This window comes from Poromitra crassiceps, assembly GCF_964638095.1.
Source record: "Poromitra crassiceps genome assembly, chromosome: 14".
Lineage (NCBI taxonomy): Eukaryota > Metazoa > Chordata > Actinopteri > Beryciformes > Melamphaidae > Poromitra > Poromitra crassiceps.
Window position 1 is genome coordinate 30273114 of NC_139633.1, and position 21238 is coordinate 30294351.

Genomic DNA, 21238 nt, shown 5'->3' on the forward strand with positions numbered 1-21238 from the left:
TGTTCATTATCAGCTTCGTGGAGGCAACCATCCTCGGCTTCGCTTCGGACGGTTCACGCCTCCGCGTCGTCCATTAATTTCTGATAATGGACACCTCGAAGTGCATTAACCCGCTTATACCATGGTCACTTGCCAAAGAAACAAAACAAGACCATTCATTTATATTTTCATGCATTTTGCAATCAAAATCTATTTTTCATAACCTAGGATATGAGTTAAGAACCGGCGAGACAAAATAGTCCCCCCGGCTGCTCAAGATTATCATTGGATAAAATGGTCGCTTAGTGCCTGCACCTGGCAGAATTTCTAGACCATAAACTAACTAATAATTTGGCCAATTGTATGTAACATACAAAATTAAGCAAACGCCAATGTCTAAGAATGCAACACCATGTAACTGCCTGTTAAACTCGCATTCTAGGGAATTACGTTAACGTCCGCAGGTCTTAAGATGTAAGTGGCGTGCGCTGTGCTCAGAGGAGACTGAAAACCATCTGAAGCTTTCTATGTTGGAGTCCAGGTATGTTTTTTACAAGGAATTCTCTCAGTGTGTTGCTGTTAACTGCCCATTTTGTTGTGTGGGTCTGTTCAGACAGCCACATGGAGCTGGTGGACATTTGGCTCTAGGAGCCAGGCTTCACTGTCTACTCAGCAGGACTTGAATGAATATGTCACATGCTGCTGTGTAGAGGGACTTTCCATCTCAATTGTTAAATGTGTGTTTTGTTTTATGAATCAACCTAAATACACACTTACATCTCCTCACATCTGGTTTCAACCTCTGGACTCCACCATGGTCCACTCTGTGGGAATAAACAAGGTCAGAGCAGCAGAATCTCTTTGATGATGAAACATGAACATTATGCTTTCATCTTTAAGTCCATAAGTGTCCTTCACATATAAGATTGATAATCAATAGCTGTCCTACAAATATCATCTATCAATGTATCTTCAGACTTTTTTTAGTCAGCTAAAACTTGACTAAATAAAAACAGGATGAGGTTGACTAAATATGATAAAAACTAATAAGGATAGACACAGGACTCAGACTAAGACTAAAACAAAAATAATTAACACTAAGTTGCCCCAGCTCTATTGGGTTAGACCCCCCTCCAGCTGCCCCACTGTTAAAAAAAACAACAACTTTGTAACAAAATGTATTTGTTGTGAAACACAACAGCCGCCCCCCTGACTCCCCCACTGTAAGAAAGGGGGGAAAACTCTGTAACAAAATGTATTTGTTTTAAAACACAAAATAGAGCAATTGGTGTAAAAAATTGAAAAACAGTGGCAATTCTTCTATTGGGTTAGACATCCCCACCCCACCCCCCAGTCCATCCTGCCACCCTTGAGCAGCAAACCTAGTGCAAACACTGTTGCTTCCCACATAGCACACACCCCCTCCCTCCGCTGAGAGCAAGGACTGTTCGATAGGGTCCACTTGTAGTAACTTGTAGTTGTTACCAGCGTGTAACAGATCTGCCACAGGTGGGCGGAGTCACCAGTTAATATTAAAATGGGCCTTATATTGGTAAAGCACATTATCATGTGACGTCATGTGGTGACTTCTAGCAACATTCTGAACAGCCATTAACTAGTTTCCTTGGAAAAGAGTTGGCTACACTGCAGGCCAGCTACATACTAACTAGGTTTTACCTAGATATTTTAACTAGATTAAGTTGTATGAACTGTCTGAAACCCACCACCCCCCCACCACATACACCCCCTATGCCCCTCCTCACCCCCGCCCCCAACAACTAGGTTAGTGTGAGCTATGTCAAAATCCCATGAAACCTATGGCTGATACATACAGCATGTTACATCTTAAACTGTTTAACATTGACTGAAATATAAGGTAAAACGTCTATATCACTTCAATATTTTTGACAGGTTTTTTTAATGGGAGCAAACGACATGTTTTAAGCTTAATTTTGATGTATAGGTTACGGATGTTTGAAAGAAATCTAGCTACCACACCAGGCTTTCAGAATAATTGACTCGGGTACATCTACTCTCATCCTTCTACAGTATGTAATGTTACCTCTCCATACCTGAGAGAGTCCAGTCTGCAGTGTGGATCCTCCAGCCTAGCAGAGAGCAGCTTCACTGAGGCTCCTGGATGATTGTAACTCAGGTCCAGCTCTCGCAGATGGGAGGGGTTGGAGCTCAGAGCTGAGGCCAGAGAAGCACAGCCTTTCTCTGTGAGCAGGCAGCCAGACAGCCTGCGCGCGCATGCGCACGGGCACACACACACACACACACACACACACACACACACACACACACACACACACACACACACACAAATGGTAAATCCCTCAAAGTTGACCAGCTGATCCACATTGTGGTTTAATTTGGTCCAGTTTGAGTTAGTTCTCCACTCACTTTGTGAGAGAATATTTTCTGGTATTTTTGGGGCAACACTATATCTTTCATTTATTTCTTGTACATGTTCTCATGTTTATACATATAAAATATATGTATATATATTTTTTCTTGTTCATGTTCATAACTGATCTGATCAGCTGATCTGTTATCTCTGACATGGTATGCTATGTTTTATTTGTTATGTCATGCTGTTACGTTATGTCTTGTCATGTCTGTCAGGAGTATTTGTTGCTCGCCTGTGAGCTTTTAAGGTGTTGCGTAGGCTGTGAAAATGAATTGTCCTAAATAAAGTCATCTGAATCTGAATCTGAATCCAAGGAGATGAAACAATGAAATTTCCTCATTGGAAGTAATTCACATAGGAAGGTTTTAAACACAATTGGTTTTAAAATGACATGAACAGAGATAATCCTCCACATGATATGTGTTTATGTGAGCTGTACATCATCCTGCTTATTACACGGTTACTAACTAAAGAAATCAAAATGCATCTAGGAGAGCCACTCCCATTGTTAATTTGATTATTAAAGCAACAGCATTTACTGGACTTCTTTCTGCAGATTGATATGATCTACGGCCTCTGGACTCTGTGATCAGAACTGTCTGTTATACATAGTAATGGTCTGATACACAGAAATAACAGACTGTAGAATGCAGTGATTGACCAATCAGAATCAAGTATTCAACAAAGCCATATAATTGCTGATAGTAACGTGTATGTAAAGCAAGATTTAAATGGTTGTCCGTTGAACACGAAGAGGAATACTGACCTGAGAGTCTCCAGTCTACAGTGTGCACTCTCCAGTCCAGCAGAGATCAGCTTCACACCTGCATCTTTCAGGATATTGTCACTCAGGTCCAGCTCTCTCAGACTAGAAGACTGGGAGCTGAGCACTGAGGCCAGAGCTTCACAGCTTCTCTCTGATAGCTGACAGCCACTCAGCCTGAAGAATAATTAGTGAGAGAGATATACAACAAGTTTGAAAATGTATATATATTTTATTTAATATATTTGATCTACCCAGTTATGTATGAACCTACAGAGCTTTATTGGAGGCTTTGACCACTGGCAGCAGCCTCAGAAGGGCCTTGTCTGAAGCGAAGTATTTCTTCAGGTCAAACTCGTCCAGCTCTTCTTCTGATGACAGTAAGATGAAGACCAGAGCCGACCACTGAGCAGGGGAGATTTTGACTGTGGAGAGACTTCCTGATCTCAGGTACTGTTGGATCTCCTCCACTAGAGAACGGTCATTCAGCTCATTCAGACAGTGGAACAGATTGATGCTTCTCTCTGCAGAGGGATTCTTCTTGATCTTCTTCTTGATGTACTGGACTGTTTCCTGATTGGTCTGTGAGCTGTTTCCTGTCTGTGGCAGCAGGCCTCGTAGAAGAGTCTGATTCGTCTCCAATGAAAGGCCCAGGAGGAAGCGGAGGAACAAGTCCAGATGTCCATTTGGACTCAGTAAGGCCTTGTCCACAGCACTCTGGTAGAGATATTTTACTGCTGATCTGTCTCTGAATAGCCTTGACAACCTGGAGGCTTCTGACAGTGGATTGACACCAGTGTTGACGAATGAGACCATGACATGAACAGCAGCCAGAAACTCCTGAATGCTCAGATGGACAAAGCAGAAGACCTCGTCCTGGTACAGCCCACACTCCTCTTTCTTAAAGATTTGTGTGAACACTCCTGAGTAAACTGAGGCTGCTTTGATATCAATACCACACTGTTTCAGGTCTTCTTCATAGAAGATCAGGTGGCCTTTCTCCAGCTTCTCAAAAGCCAGTTTTCCCAGAGAGAGAATCATGTCGCTGCTCTGTGTCCAGTGTGGATCTGTCTCAGTTCCCCCATGATACTTGACGTTCTGCAATTTGGACTGCACCACCAGGAAGTGGCTGTACATCGCAGTCAGGGTTTTGGGCAGGTTTTCTGTGTCACAGGTTTTCAACAGATGCTTCAGAACTTTAGCAGTGATCCAGCAGAACACTGGGATGTGGCACATGTTGTGGAGGGTTCGTGAATTCTTGATGTGGGAGACGATTATGCTGGCCTGCTCCTCATCTCTGAATCTCTTCCTGAAGTAGTCTTCTTTCTGTTGGTCATTGAAGCCTCTTACCTCTGTTACCAGGTCAACATACTCAGAAGGGATCTGATTGGCTGCTGCAGGTCGTGTTGTTATCCAGATGTGAGCAAGGGGAAGCACATTCCCCTTGATGAGGTTTGTCAGCAACACATCCACTGAGGTCGACTCTGTAACATCATCCAGGAACTCATTGTTCTTGAAGTCTAGAGGAAGCCGACATTCATCCAGACCATCAAAGATGAACATAACTGGGAATTTGTCAAACCTGCAGATGCCTGCTTTTTTGGTCTCAGGAAAGAAGTGGTGAAGAAGTTTCACCAAGCTGAACTGTTTCTCTTTTAGCAGATTCAACTCTCTGAAAGTGATTGGAAATATGAATTGCATATCCTGGTTGGCTTTGTCTTCAGCCCAGTCCAGAGTGAGCTTCTGTGTTAAGACTGTTTTCCCAATGCCAGCCACTCCTTTTGTCAGCACTGTTCTGGTTGGTTTATCTCTTGCAGGTAAGGGTTTAAAGATGTCTTCACTTTTGATTGTGTTTTCTGGGCTCACTGGTTTCCTGGATGCCGTTTCAATCTGTCTGACTTCATGTTCGTTGTCAGCCTCTCCAGTCTCTTCCTCTGTGAGGAAGAGCTCTGTGAAGATCTCCTTTAGAAGTATCAACTTTTCTGAGTTTGTGATTCCCTCAAACAAACGCTGAACCTTCTTCTTCAAGTTGGATTTGTGTTTACTCCGGCACTCGGCAAGCGTCTCTGGATGAATAGACAACAATGAGAGAATGGTATAGTAATTATGAGTAATGCTAAGATTTCCTGTTAAATGGCCATATTCTATGAATTTATTTAGTCAGCTCATCCTGGCTGGGTTTAAGGTATAAGCTGTTGTACAGTCAGTTATTATTACTCAACAGGGAGTTAGGGTTAGGGTCATGCAACAGGGAGTTGCATGCAACCAATCAGATTAGACACTTTTCCACTGTGCTGATAATTCCCACAAACTGTGCTTTATTGTTTATGTTGTCAACTTTTGTGTTGAACAAGCAGGTACATACTAAAATGGCAGCCTGCCCATCTTGACAAATCTATTGTCTATACATAGGCTAATAAAAGTAGACTCACACTCTATATACATTTCATTTAGGGCTGTCAATCAATTAAAATATTGAATCACTATTAATTGCATGATTCTCCATAGTAATCACGATTAATCACAAATTAATCACACTCTTTTTTTAAATCGGTTCTAAATCTTCCTTAAACGGAGGTACCTTAAAGCCCCAATCAGTAACTTTTTCAGCTTAATATAACAGCTTTTTAGTCTTTGAAGATGGTACAGTGACTTGTAACAGGGAGAATGTCACCTCTATTGGTCACACACCGCCCTCCAAAGGCCTCTCATGGGACTAAGCAGTTTGGTGCCTGCGTCCCGGAGGCAGGCTCGAGGCAGCATGCGCGCATGCGCTGTACAGTGGAAGCGCTGTCTTCAGGAAAACAAGGAACTCGCTGTGGATTTGCTACGAAAATTACGTTTCACGTAACTATGGATTATTATTTCATCACGTGGTGAGTACCCGATGTCACAGCATGTACATAGAGCTTTCTGGGCCTGGTTTTGTTGACTTTGAACGGCGAGATCGATACCGATGCTATTGCACCCAGAGGGTGCAGTTTCTCCAATAGCAAAACTTGGAAAAGCTGCTGAATGGGGCTTTAAATCTGGCATTTTCTTGTGCCAGTTCACAACACTTGAGAGCTTTGTGCAAAGATGCACTGTTGCATGGGTAGTATTGTCATTAGCTTTTATCATTAGGTACGTATTTGGCCATTGGTATTGTTATTATTGCTACTAGTTACTGGGAATACGCATCTCTCAGGCTGCACTCTGTGAAGTTAATTGTGCTATCCTCCACATCTCTCGAGCCACAGTGTGTGCAGACAAGAGCAGCTGTGTGCCTGCTCTCTCCCACCCCTCTCTGCCTGTCTTGACCGAGGCAGAGAGAGATACAGACGCTTGTAATATATATATATATATATATATATATATATATATATATACATATATGCAAAATATATAAGAAAATGTCAGGTTTAAGGTACCTCGGTTTAAGGTAGATTTACAACAGATAACAAAAAAAATTGCGATTAATCGTGATTAACTGTGGACTCACCCTCTATATACATTGTTGGCAAAAAGTGTTTTTAAATAATTTTGTCATAATATCTTAGAAATAATTTTATGTGATGCATGCTTGCATAATGTCCCATTATATATTTGTCCCATAACTTACCTTTGGGTCCTGAACTGGTGTTTAATAATTGTTGCAGGAGATCATTCTTGAGGATCTTCCTTAGAACCTCTTTGGTCACCTCCAGAGTGTATTCGCTGTAGGTCTGGACCATGTGATCTACTGTGTCCAGCCTGTCTGCCTTCTCCAGGCAGCTCTTTGGGATGGCTGGGAAGTCTTCCAGGATGCCAGTCTGCTGCAGGAACCACTTGAACTCCTTGAACTCGTCTTCTCCCAAATCCTTCAAAGTTCCCAAGAGCAGCTCTACAGGTGTCGCCATTATTGCTCCCTGATGAGAAAACATTAGGATTAGTTGACCATACTATTGATCCTGTAACTGTGAGCTTGCAGATAATAGCGCCCTCATCTGACTGGCAGTTCTCACTTTTGAATGGCTCCGGTTCCAGGAAGTGAATTTCCTATTCATTCGTTTCAGAACATTCTTATAAAGTTTGAATCCTGGAAGCAAGCCAACCAGCTAAGATATGAATCATGACTATGAAACAACAACAACAAAAGGGGGGTAAATGGCAAATGTTTAATTTTTATTGTTTGCAGTTTTCTCTTCTTTTTTCTTCTTCTTTATTGTGTGGCTCATAATACTGTCAATTAGTGGTGTAAAATTAATTTGCAGTTTATACTGCAGTGCTTATATATCGTTCCTCCACAGAGGTGCTAAATCGAGTCGAGTCGAGTAGTCTAAGTAATAATCATGATATTAATAATATAATAAGAATCTGTGTGTGTGAGTGAGCAAATTCTGTTGGGCCACAGCTATGCCATTTGCGACCGTGCAGAGCCGGATTTTTAATTAGGGACGATTAATGTTTGAAAGTCCAAATGCCAAAAATGTCACATGAAGGACAAAACCCTACATGCTCCCCTGTAAAACTGCTCAACCCCCCCGGGTGTGCTGTTGTTTTCCTATGGGCAGAGCGCTGCTGCATATCGTTGGGCGGCACTGCTCTCCATGGGAAAACAATGGTACAGCAGCAGTGCTACACTTGGCGTCACAAAATAAAATAAATACACAGCGTTCAAATTTGCCACCGAGCGTGGCGCTCCAAGTTCAAATTATTTCAACTTTGACCTCGTTACCGCTGAACTTTCATCAGGGCCGTAGCCAGGCGGGGGAAAGTGTGGACGATTCCAAGGGCCCTTGACTGACAGAGGCCCCAAAAAACAGTGCACCTGAATGCAACATACAAGATACCCGCTGAATAAGTGTCCAAATGTTCATGTCATTCTGGCCAATACTCTGTTATAAATACTTCTGTTATAACATTTCAGTCTGGAATATGGAATATCTTTCAATAATCTTTATGACTAAAAGGCTAAAAGTAATCTCATGTGTAAGAAATGACTGTTCTACATTGAAGTAAAAAATGGAAATAATTAACTTGTTGGTTTTGGATTTATTTAGCTTCAAGAATGCATTTTTGTTCATGTGACCCTCAACACAGGCTTTGAGAATCCTGGGCCACTTACTGATACTTATGCTTAAATTAACACACTCATATTCTGGTTTATTTCAAGAAAAACATTTTGGCTAGTGGAAATTCTAATTGGCTGGTAACTTCTAGCAGCCATATTGGCAGGTGGCCAAAAAAGCAAATGTCAAGCCCTGCAGGAAGATTGTCACACTCATCGATACATATTTAAGGTTTGTTTATTAATTGGGAAAAGGACCACTGGAACAAACACCGCGAACATGATCCGGCTACTTTTTCAATCTGACTGGCTACTCAAAAGTTTGGGGAACTCTCTGATTTAAAATGAGATATTCCTCTAAATTGGGCTTCAAATGGCCAACATTTTCCGCCGCCGGACGGCGGCATCCGTGGGCCTGATGTGATATCCTTTCATTTACTTTTACTCCCTACATTTTATGAAATTGAGAAAAAGAACATCCCGCACACTGCTCTTGCAAAGCATCACCATTTATTGGATTATTGGATTATTATTTTATTCTCCAATAAATGGTGATGCTTTGCAAGAGCAGTGTGCGGGATGTTCTTTTTCTCAATTTCATGTGATACTCTCCAACGCACCTGCACCAGAGACACTTGGATGTGCGAGTATCTTCTTTAACAATATTGACTTCCTACATTTTAACACAAGTATCTGTACTTTCTACTCCTTACATTTTCAAAACAAGCTTGTTACTTAAGTTTTAATGCACAACAACAACGATTAAAGAAAGACAGAGAAGAAACGGGGCAGAATGAATAGAGATAGCTCATTCCAGGCTCTGCCAATAGTAAGTACCAGACCACATCATGTATCGATGTATCAGAACCACACACCAAACGTGACAACGCTGCCATAAGAGAGACGAGAGACGGACACTCGGTCGCGCTGAGAAATTGCGTTTGTGAATAATGATGTTCATGTCAGCCAGAGGAACCAGCAACATGAGCGATGCAGCTAAAAGTGAGGTTGAAGTTGTCAACACTGCAGACTCCAAAGAGCCAGACGCTCTGGCAGTGTAGCTTTTTCTTTTTCCAAGTCTCTTGTTTACATGGCGTAATAATTGTCTGATCAGACACTAGAGAAAGAAACACAGGACAAGCAGGGTATAGTTACATCTTGTCTTGTGTTTTCAAAACTCAGTGTTTGTATGTGCTCCAGAGGCTTCAATAAAGTAGGAGACACCTTGTATCCAACAGTTAAACTTTTGTGATTAACAATTTGCATATTCTTATATCCTGCAAATATGAATGAGGGAGGAATAGATGTCATTTTAAGGATTTTAATGGGCTAATTTGACTGTTTTTGTGGAAAGACTACAGCACAGAGTTTTAAGATGTGTAAAAACACGTTTGTAGGGGATATTTTAAGTTCAATAGTCTTCAAATTATATTATTAATATGATGTGAGGTTCAGTTAGCTTTGCAGAGAAACATCCGGTAAAAATACTTTTTACTTTTACTCATTGAGTACATTTTATAGCCTGTACTTTTTTACTTTTACTTGAGTAAATAGTTGAATCAGTACTTCTACTTTTACCAGAGTCGTTTTTTTACACAAGTAATTGTGGAAGACCAGGGATAGTTGTAACATGGGTCAGTTGTAACACTTTCCATTCCTCCAATCAGGAGCAAGTTATGAATCACCTGATTCACTCTGCACATGCTCAGTTTAGTCCTTAGTCCACATGTGAGGAAGTAGCAGCCTGTGGCAGATATAGCCAATTTTAGGAGGAAAAAACTAATTTTGAGGTAAGAAAGTATATTTTTTTACTTAATTTATTTTTTTGATAGCATTGCCTGCTTTGTAGTTAAACTCATCAAACTTAACTCATGTTAATTATGTGTCTATGTAGCTATTACATGCAAATTGTTAGTGCTAATGTTTTAGCTGTTAGCTGTAAGGTACTTCATAGAGACATGTCTGGGAACGCCCACAAAATGTTAAACGGCTGGCGCGCGAGTGGGGTAAAACCGCTGATATATCTCATGGGCTGACTCACCAAGAGACGGTGCTGCGGCTCTAAACTACAGGTTTGGGGGTTCTAGAGCAGAACACAAGACGTCTGCTCAGATGTGCGTTTACTGCGGTGGTTAAATACCCGATCGTGTCTGCCTGGGCTGGGCTATCAGCTAAATTCTAACTTTGCTGAATGGATAGAACGGGGGTTTTTACCCCACCCTGACCACGCCCCCAGCCAGGCTGAGCCAGCTATTGTGGGCGTTCCTAGGGCCTGTATGGGCGTTCCCAGACATGCGGACTGTCTCTATGGCTACAAGTGTCTGGGTCAGTTGTAACACATGAAAAAATCGTACAAACTACCCCAAGCAAATTTGTAATTGTATTTATGTTACTGCATGGCTATCTTAAGTTCTGGCCAAGGGACATCAGTTGAAAATTAGCCGTTTGGCTAACACTGGCATGTTTACAGTCATGTTAATTAATGTGCACTGTCCCTCAAATAAATCAATAAATACAAATACAAATGTTTTCTTTGAATTTCAGTATGACTCAGTCTTGGCAGAGAAAGACTGACTGTACAAAATAGTGACTCCCTGGACTTCAGCTCCCATGATCCTCCTCACCTCACATTTGCCCTTTCCCCTGATTCACTCACCCATGCACACCTGCCAGCACTCCGGACTAATTACATTCAGCCACCTTGTCTGTATTTAAACCCTCAGTATTCGTTACCCTTTAAGAGTGGTATCCTTGTTTGCTCCTTATCATGTGTGCGTAAATGACTTACGTTTGTTGTATTGTGTTTGGTTAACCTCATCATGTTACCTGTTTATGTGTTTAGCTATTATGTTATGCTGTAGCAGTGCTGGATTAAGGTTATGTTTGTTTCTACTTTTGCCTTAAGTAATATTTTTCGGACACACTAAAGTTCAGTTGGTGCACATTTGTTCAGTTTAAATGTTAGTGTAGAGCTAGTCTCGACGCCAGACCCATGAGAGTTCTTACGCTGATACACTACGTTACTGCATGCTGCAGAGCTCTTTCTGGGTCTGATACACTATGTTACTGCATGCTGCAGAGCTCTCTCTGGGTCTGATACACTACGTTACTGCATGCTGCAGAGCACTCTCTGGGTCTGATACACTACGTTACTGCATGCTGCAGAGCTCTCTCTGGGTCTGGGATGCTTTCCCCCATCCGGCTGGTAATGGGAGGGAACCGTTCACTTGGCCAGTCATATGCCAGGGATGGATACAGTCATGCCCAATCAGCAATGACTTTGCGCTAGTCTTTCACAGTCGGCATAACTTCATAATCGGCATAACTTTACCGATAACGATAAGGTTAGATGGAATAACGCAATAGACATATTTTCAGAATTTAACAGCTTGTCCAATGCCTGTGTATGCCAGGAAATGTGTTTGACGTTAGAACTCCCATCAGCTGACGTTACACTGTTAGCTATTGGAGTCACTCAGTCAAGAGTCAAGCTAAACGCCTGTTCATAGCAATGTCTAATGCAGTTAGCTTGCAAGCGCTAGTCTTTCACAGTCGGCATAACTTTACCGATAACGATAACGTTAGCTGGAATAACGCAATAGACATATTTTCAGAACTTACCAGCTTGTCCAATGCCTGTGTATGCCAGGAAATGTGTTTAACGTTACAACTCCCATCAGCTAACGTTAACTGTTACTAACAGCTAGCTGAAAATAAATCTGAACAGATAACTCTACTACAAGTTACTAACGTAAATAATAGAGTCATGACGAACGTTAGCTTAAAATAAAACAATACACCGTTATTGACTTACCCTGCTGTGCAAGAGCATTGTTGTTCCTGGGTATGTTTGTCCTGGACTTGTATTGTGAAGACGTGGGGTGCCTCGCGCTTGCATTGCGACCGGTGAGCTTTTCCTTCAATTTTAACAATATTTTCATTCGCAGTACTTCGCCAACAAATGATATTATGAATGTAGCTCTCACAAGCATATTGTAGTCCTTTTTGCCTACTTCTCTCTGATATTTTAGAGCTGTTACTCCAGAAATTTGCCGCTATTTCCTTGGGAATGTCTCACACTGATATCGTTGAGAATGCCATTTTTCCACCTAGCTTGCCTTCCATAGCAACAGTAACCAAGGGGGGCGGGACTTAGCGAAGGGTGAATTGTTAAATGAAAAGCTTTCAATATCTTAAGTTTTTGTTTTAATCCTTACTTCATAATGTTACATTTCACCCCAAGGTGTGTTACAACTAACCCAGACTATGGGGTGGATTGTAACATTTCACTCGTTGTGTTTGAGACTAAGCCATGCATTTTCTGTGTGTGTTGCAGAGGTAACAGCTACACTATGTGATAGCAGACACATGTAATTAGTTTGTATACAATTTTGAATGCACTGGCTTTAAAGAGCTCCAAGATACAGACAGAAATGTCCAAAATGTTACAACTATCCCCGGTCTCCCTTACTTAAGTACAGAATGTGGTTACTTTTCCCATCTCTGCCTGAGTCTACCATGTCTCTGTTCAAGCTACAGACTAGTTAGCTGTAGGATTCGCCTCCTCCACCAGAGCAATTTAGAGAGAGAGTGGCATCAGCGGAGGACCAAAATGTGTGACTCATTAGCCAATGAACAGCCAGGAAGGGGTGTCGCTCTACTTTTGAATGCTAAATGTGTGACTCATTAGCCAATGAACAGCCAGGAAGGGGTGTCGCTCTACTTTTGAATGCTAAATGTGTGACTCATTAGCCAATGAACAGCCAGGAAGGGGTCTCGCTCTACTTTTGAATGCTAAATGTGTGACTCATTAGCCAATGAACAGCCAGGAAGGGGTCTCACTCTACTTTTGAATGCTAAATGTGTGACTCATTAGCCAATGAACAGCCAGGAAGGGGTCTCGCTCTACTTTTGAATGCTAAAATGAAGCTGGTAGCCTAATGTACAATTTGATTCTATAGACGGTTTTAACTTGACAACAAAAACATTCTAAATTGAACCCCCGCTCACTTCCTGTTGCAGTGTTTGCTATGGACATAAAAGAAAAAAAAACATTCAAGTGCAGGACTGACCATTCCGTGAAAACCGTCTATACAGCTGAGCGGCGAAAACAAAAGTAACGATGTCGAGTGAATATTTCTGCAGTTTGCCGAATGCTGAGAAAAAGGAAGTGCTGTGGGGTTGTGCTCTGGTGAAAACCGTCTATACACGGCTCTGGCTGTGACTAGTCATCTGTTTACTGTGCTACACTCTGTTCACCAGTAGAGGGTGATATTTCTCATCTCATATGAAGCTCTGAGTGCTCAACACATTTTAGACCCAGTGTGTCAGAAACCCACAATGCTTCAGAAAGTTGCTCATTTCACCATCACTAGTGGTTTCCTGTCTTCACTTCCTGTATTTCTGTGAGCTGGTAAACAGGGCTGAAAGTCACACTTCCTCTTCTAGCACAGAAACCAGCACAAACAATATACATAAAAAAATATCCTGCACAAATAAACTTTGGAGGTGGTAGTGGATTGCTTTCTTTAGCCTGTTATTATTAAACCAACAAATGTAACATTCAAATTATATTATAACACTTAATTATAGCCTATGTATACTAAATTATAACATTGCAGGATTTTGGTGTGACTTGTTCAAACTGAAAGGTTTAATGGCATAAAGAGAGCAATACTGCATGTGAAAGTTTGATTTATCTAATTTAGCTTTACTATGGAAGTCTGTGTGTGTGTGGGGGGGGGGGGGGGGGGGGGGCTGCTGAAAAGTGAATGTGAATCATATTATCACATGTTGTAACATGCTGCATATCTGAGTGTAGAAACACCAGGAGAGCACTTTCCTTCACATAGACCAACCAGCTCCATCACAAAGAACCATTTTAAAGGGTTTTCTTTGTCACTCTGGACATTTTTACGTTTAATATTAATATATTAATATATTTATTTATTCTAACTAGTCAGAGCAGAGATTTTTGAAATTAATGCAGTATTGAGCAAGATTGCATCAGCCCTGCAATGGCTATAATGTAATCACACGAGGGAAATCACACCGTACGTCCACTAAAAGTGCTTGTTTCTACAACTGACAGGCTCAGATTGTTATTATAAAAGAGAGAGAAAATAAAGGCTTGTATTTACTTTGTTGACCCTCTCTCTGTCTGCTGTCCATCACATTGAGATAGAAGCTTCCGTTGCCGCTCTTCAGTTTGTAATGCGTATAATGTTAGTCCGGCTCAAATAAATATGGGCGGCCATCAAATTCAAATGCCTACAGGCAGTTTTAGACCTTTTTTGGGTGGGCTCAAACACCCCTAAATTTAATCTCAGCACCCCTAAGAAAATCGAGAATAAACAAAACAGCGCACTGAGCACAGTCACTGTTCACGGGCTCCCCTTTGCTCCTTTCATTACTGTTTCTCCTTCATCATTTGCTGGACCACAGTAGACTAGTGCTGCTGAAACTGCCAAGCTGTTAGAGAGAGGCGCACAAGGGCGTTGGAAGCACGGTGCGGTGGGCGCTGCAGCACCCCCTGGTGGCAAGAGATGTTAATTTTTTTTTTTTTTTTTTTTTTTTTTTACAGTGCACCTGAACGCAACATGCAAAATACCCGCTGAATAAGTGTCCAAATGTTCATGTAATTCTGGCCAATACTCCACTTCTGTTATAACATTTCAGTCTGGAAGATATAATCTTTATGACTAAAAGGCTAAATGAATAGCTTAGAAAATAAATAGCACCGGGGGCCCATGGTACTATTAATCTGGCCCTGGATATATGGGAGGAATAGCAGGTAGGCTATCACTGTCCCTGAGTCCTGAGGGTAAATTGAGTAATGCTGCAGAGAAGAGGAGAAGACACTGAATAATGACATCACAACAGTATAATCCTAATGTTAATTTAAAATTTAATATTCCTCTAAATATGGCTAAAAGTCCAAAAAGGGTGGGAGAGAGAATGAGGATTCCAACACAGCAGTGGGAGCAAGTGGTGACATGGAGGTGAGTGAGAAAAGGTGACTGAATAATGACACAACAATCTTAATGTTAATATTCCTCTAATCTGGCGACAAAGTGGCAAAAAAAATTTTGGCGCCAACCTTCGGTCGCCGCCAAATTTTCCGGCGCCCGCAGGGCCCGCAGGCAGCCGTCCCCCCCAATGTTGAATCGGTGGCAGCACCCCCTACCTAAAAGTACTTCCAATGCCCCTGGAGGCGCACGTATTTACAAGTGTCACAGAAACATTTCAAAGCCACCTACCAAAGCAGAAGGGTTCATTGCTTCTCTGCGGCGTTTGAATGATCAATGCTGCTAATAAGTGCTTCTTTTTATCCAAATTCTGTGCCGGTGATATCATTTTTTCCCCCCAAATGCCAAGATTGTCGCCGTGCTTTCTCTATCTGTTCTTCCATGTCCTTCTGACCAGAGGGGCGATGTGGAGCGCTATTCAAGATTCAAGATTCAATACATTTATTGCCATATCAACATAGTTGATAGGAATTTGGCTTGGTTCACTGTCAGACAAAGACAGTGCAGCAGCACACAATATACAAACAACCATTAAACACAGGAAACAACATTCAGGAACAGTACCCAGCAGTGTCGTATTCAACACAAAGTGCATACAGTTTAAAGTGCTATAGGTAAAACTAGAGCCCGACCCATATATCGGTCCACTGATATTATTGGCCGATAACCGATATATCGTATCGGCCGATATGTTGGCCGATATTGCAGATATTTTTTATTTTTTATGTTTTTTAATTTTATAATTTATCTTGGCTTAAGTTATATATATTTGTTCTATTTGTGTTTTTGTATTTCTAGTTATTTATAATTGTTAAATTCCCAGTGAAGTTTACTATTTCATTGCATTGATGTCAATTTTTGGACAATAAAGTTTATTGATAAGGTGTAAAATATAAAAAAAAACTCTCGTAACGGACAAGCCCGTCTTTTATTGTCACACGAACACCACAATACATGCATGCGGCCACAACACACTCATGCTGACGGTGGCCGGTGAAAAGTGTCCTCTGCATTTAACCCATCCAGGCATGTCCTTTCCTCCAAGGGGCAGGCCAGGAGCAGTGGTCGCTTTCTCGTACAGCAGCGCCCGGGGACCAACTTCGGATGTTGTCGTCACTGGTCGGATGACGATGACGATCTGATCTTCTGCATGTTTTTAGTGGGGGTTTATATACGGAGGAACCCCCTGGGGGGAGCACGGGGAGAACATGCAAACTCCACACAGAGAGAAAGGCCCTTACGACGAGATACCCCACCTGGGCAGTAGGCACTGAAGATATGGGGAGGAACACAACCACAGCGCTCACAGCGTCCCAGGTGAGAATCGAACTCAGAACCTTTTAACTGTGAGGCGACAGCGCTACCGACTGCGCCACCGTACCGCACCGTATCCTGCCTACATTACAGATCTCAAGTCATGTCAAGTCATATCTTTGTCAAGTGTTTGATATTTGAGGGATCATTGCAAAAAAAGTGCAGTATAATGTAATATAATGTAATATAATAATATTATTTTTACTCCCTAATATCGGCATCGGCCTCAAGAATCCAGTATCAGTCGGGCTCTAGGTAAAACATAATGAAGCAGTGCAAGTTCAGATGTCTTATGGCTTGGAGGTAGGTGCTATCTCTGAAGCGAGATGTTTTGCTCTTGATGCTTCTGCATCTCCTGCCTGATGGGAGGAGATTGAAGAGGTAGTTTGCCGGATGAGACTTGTCTGCTATGATTTTATTACCCTTCCTGATTATTCTTGTGGAATAAAGTGATGACAGTGAGACAGACGATGATTTTAGATTCACGGTGTACTACTCTTTCCGGTCTTGTCCTGAGTGGTTGTGTGACCAAACCAGACAAGCATGGAGAAAGTAAGAACACTCTCAATAGATTGAGATGAGAGATTGAGATATACTTTATTGTCCCGAGGGAAATTTGTCTTGGGCAAGGTGCAGTAGTTCACATAAGCGTTTTTAAAACAGATACAGACGACACATAATAGCAGCATTTGTACATTCAATTGAAGCAATAGTCAACTCACACTGTAGGTATAGCTGACCTTGAGTCAGCTCAACCATAGTAGGAAACAATTCAATAAATTAAAAATAGATACAAGTAGAAGGCATATTCATGAGTACTAATCACAGGTCACACCAAGTAACAATACAATAGTACATCGTAGGACCGGAGTATAAAGTGCACAATCACCAAGTAATAAATCATCAAGTAATAAAAGTATCACAATTTAGAGAATGCAAATAGTCAATAACCATCATAAAACCATCATAAAAGTCTAACTCCACTAAGTGCTATGAACAATGTGATGATTGTTCAGTAGACCTATAGAAGTGGGAAGAAAAGAAAACTTAAACCTGTTGCTCTTGCAACGAATCGCCCTATAGCGTCTGCCTGAAGGTAGCAGCTCATACTCTGAAGTCAGAATGTGTGAGGGATCAGACAGCACCCTATTTGCCAGGCCGAGCACTGCTTTCTCAAAAATTACCTGAAGAGAAGGTGAGTCTTTTCTACCAATTACCTTCATGGCAGTTTTTTCCATTTTTACTATTTTAGATTTGAGCTGGACAGAGTGTCCCGAACCAGGCAGCCATGCCATATCTGATAATGCTACCTAGCACTGCATCATAGAAAGTGGACATAACTTTCTTGCTCACACCAAAGAGCCTGAGTCTGCGCAGAAAGTGCAAACGTTGTGCCAATTTGGCACATAGGTGATCCACATGGACATTCCATTTCAGCTGATTGTCCATCTGGATACCTAAGTATTTGTATGATACCACCTGCTCAATTTGTGTTCCACCCAAGACCACTGGGTCATGGATGCAGACACATTTTGGATCGAAGATCATCTCTTTAGTTTTGTTTGGGTTTAACATGAGATGACTGAGTTCACTCCAGTCATTGAAGTTGCTGATCTGACAGAAATAACCCTCGGGGCGTTCAGCCCCCCTCAGCAGGCTGACTATGACAGTGTCATCTGAGAATTTCAGGGTATAGTTATTAGTCTACTCCTGCAGTCATTTGTGTAGGCTGTGAAGACCTGTAGAAGTGGTTCATGGCTGCTTGACTGACCCTGAACTTTTTGAGCTGCCGCAGGAAATAGAGTCGCTGGTGGGATTTGCTGATCATGAGACTGGTGTTGAGATCCCATGATAGGGATTCATGGATGGTGGTCCCGAGGAACCGGAAGGAGGTGACCCTCTCTACCACTTCTCCATTGATGGAAAGACAGGGAAGGAGGCTAGTGTGGGTATCCTTTCTAAAATCAACAACCAGCTCTTTGCTTTTTGAGATGTGAAGTATGATGGCTGGGCACAACAGCACAAGACAGAATGATTGGTACTCTATATTAAAGTTATTTATTAGCAGCATCAAGGTTTCAAACCTCGCCCCCGAGAAGCAATGAAGCCTTCTGCTTTGGTCGGTGTTTTTAAATGTTTCAGTGACACTTGTAAATATGTGCGCCTCTCCTATTTTGACAGCTTGGCGGTTTCAGCAGGCAGCGCTAGAGTCTAAAGAACTGTGGTTCGGGCAGATGATGAAATCATATGTGGACAAGCAGTTACGAAAGGAGCAATGGCTCCCCTCAGTCTCTCTGCTCAGCCTGTCCCACAGCGCTTCACACACTACAGCAGCCAGCAGCCCCTCCCCCTCCTTTCTTCTCACCACTTCCTCTGTGTTGAGAGCTGCAACTCCGGGCAGGCGGAGTCAACAACAGCAGTCAGCACATATAGATACAGTCAGTCTGTGTGGGAACGCCCACAAAATGTTACCATGGCTGGCGTGTGAGACTAGACAGTGGAGGGAAAAAAAGATATGGGCTGACTCACCAGTGGACGGTGCTGCATGCGGCTCTACACTACAGGGTTGGGGAGTCAAGAGCAGGTACATAGACGTCTGTTCAGATGTGCGTTTACTGCGGGGGTTAAATCCCCTATCCTGTCTGCCTGGGCTGGGCTAGCAGCTAAATGCTAACTATCCTGAATGGGAGAACGGGAGGATTTCCCCCATGCTGACCCATTGACCATGCGTCTATGACGAGACACCGCCTGAATGTATAGAGTACAGCAGGGATGACATATTTTTGTAGGCAGAAATCTTGCCGGGGAAGGGGGGGGGGGGGGGGGGGGGGCGCGAGGGGGGGTTGTGTAGGTGCTTCTCGCATCATATGGGTTATACATTTTTTAAATCAAAAATCACATAGGCCTACAAATGTACTCTAAATATTTTGTTTACCATCTGAAAACATTAGTTCTGCCTGTGCTGTTCCTACTTGGTTCCTGTACAAACTGTATGATGGTGCTGTCATCATTAGGTGAAGGGAAAAAATGCTAATTGAACTTGCTTGATTAACCAATACTATAGAGGGCCACATACAGTATATTTTGAGAGACAAGCCGAGGGCCACTTAAAATCTGTGGCCCCAGGGCCGGACTTCAGACATGCCTGGCCTAAATGCATCAAATAAGGTCTGTGGCTAACAAAAGTTTATGGGCGTGGTCATTTGTGGTCAGCAATATAATTTTCACACACGTGGGCCACTTTTATGACTTTGAAACATCAATGTGTTTTTTTAACACTGTTCAGTAAACATTTAACACTGTTCAGTAAACATTTAACACTGTTCAGTAAACATTTAACACTGTTCAGTAAACATTTAAAGCAGCTACGAGCAACTTTTTCGATTGTTATTAAACAGTATGAATTTAATATCAATGCATCACATCTTACCTCTAATAGTCGACGAGACCAAAGCCGTGTGTATCTGAGATTGCTCCCTTAGGTGATTATTAAGTCTATAGTCTGTCTAAACTCGCGCCAACAGGGGGCTCTCTAGAGCGACCGGACCGGGTAACCCGGAAGTGAAACGCGGAAGTGAAACCAGGAAGTGAAACGCAGCTGCCTTCCTCCGCCGTTTGCGCTGCCTAGCAACATAACATAAACAATGTGAACGCCACGCATACTCGCGGGAACATCTCTCGTTATATTCTAACAGGTTTTTTGGAAGTTATTTTGTGGTTATGGCCGAAGTGGCTGCTGCAAACCGTTTCATTTCACTTCCTGATCTGCCCTGGCTACAGACACACTAACACTGGCCGATTCACTCGGGGTTCAAGCGAGACTACTCTGCGTTGGTCCGCGGAGACTATTAGAGGTAAGATGTGATGCATTGATATTAAATTTATACTGTTTAATAACAATCGAAAAAGTTGCTCGTAGCTGCTTTAACACTGTTCAGTAAGTAAACATTTAACACTGTTCAGTAAACATTTCAAAAGCCATAAAAGTGGCCCACATGTATTAACCAAGAAGAAAATCCCTCTGAAGGTTAACATTTGTCTGAAATATTTGACTATCATTAAGCATGACAGACTCTAGAATACAATCTGAAGGGATAAACATGAATGTACCTGTGGCAGAGGGTTGTTGGGACCACTTACATCACCGATCTGTGTCTTAGGCAGGAGCGGTTGTAAGTCCTCCATGGGAGTAGCTGCATCGCCGTCTGTCTGTAAACACATATTAAGGACAATATCTTAGATTATGAAAATATAAGAAAAAAATTGCCAATTTGATGTAAACACTCACACACAATTAGATTGATGACTTGTTCAGACAAAATCTCTAAGATGAGATGCATGCCAATATGCACAAGACTTGAAAGAGAAACTAGAACGACCGCACGGCGGATATATGCCTCCACCAACAAGTGAGCAGTCAACATGCATGCCTGTCCAGACTTTGGTGTTTGAGCCAAATGTGAAGAAATGTCGTCAAGGTGTTTTGAGATATAGCGTTACTGAGCTTGAAAATGGCGTTGGTGAGGTCACAGTGACCGTGAACTTTGACCACATAAAAATGAATTTACCTGTGGCAGAGGCTTGTTGGGACCAGTTACATCACTGATCTGTGTCTTTGGCAGGAGAGGTTGTGAGTCCTCCATGGGATCAGCTGCATCGATGTCTGTCTGTAAACACATATTGACAAGGACACTATCTTAGATTATGAAAAT

The 21238-nt window shown here is 42.1% G+C and overlaps 1 protein-coding gene across 1 annotated transcript in view; it reads right to left on the minus strand.

The window, feature by feature from the left end:
- LOC310789131 (NACHT, LRR and PYD domains-containing protein 3-like) overlaps window positions 1–21238 on the minus strand; it is a gene marked incomplete at both ends in the record, with an annotated part of 52894 nt that overhangs the window by 4755 nt on the left and 26901 nt on the right. Inside the window, 7 exons of the mRNA XM_083650724.1 lie at window positions 757–803; window positions 2052–2222; window positions 3159–3332; window positions 3430–5221; window positions 6757–7042; window positions 20637–20735; window positions 21095–21193. Of these exons, the coding sequence (XP_083506850.1) occupies window positions 757–803; window positions 2052–2222; window positions 3159–3332; window positions 3430–5221; window positions 6757–7042; window positions 20637–20735; window positions 21095–21193 (2668 nt within the window). The remainder of the gene's footprint in view (window positions 1–756; window positions 804–2051; window positions 2223–3158; window positions 3333–3429; window positions 5222–6756; window positions 7043–20636; window positions 20736–21094; window positions 21194–21238) is intronic.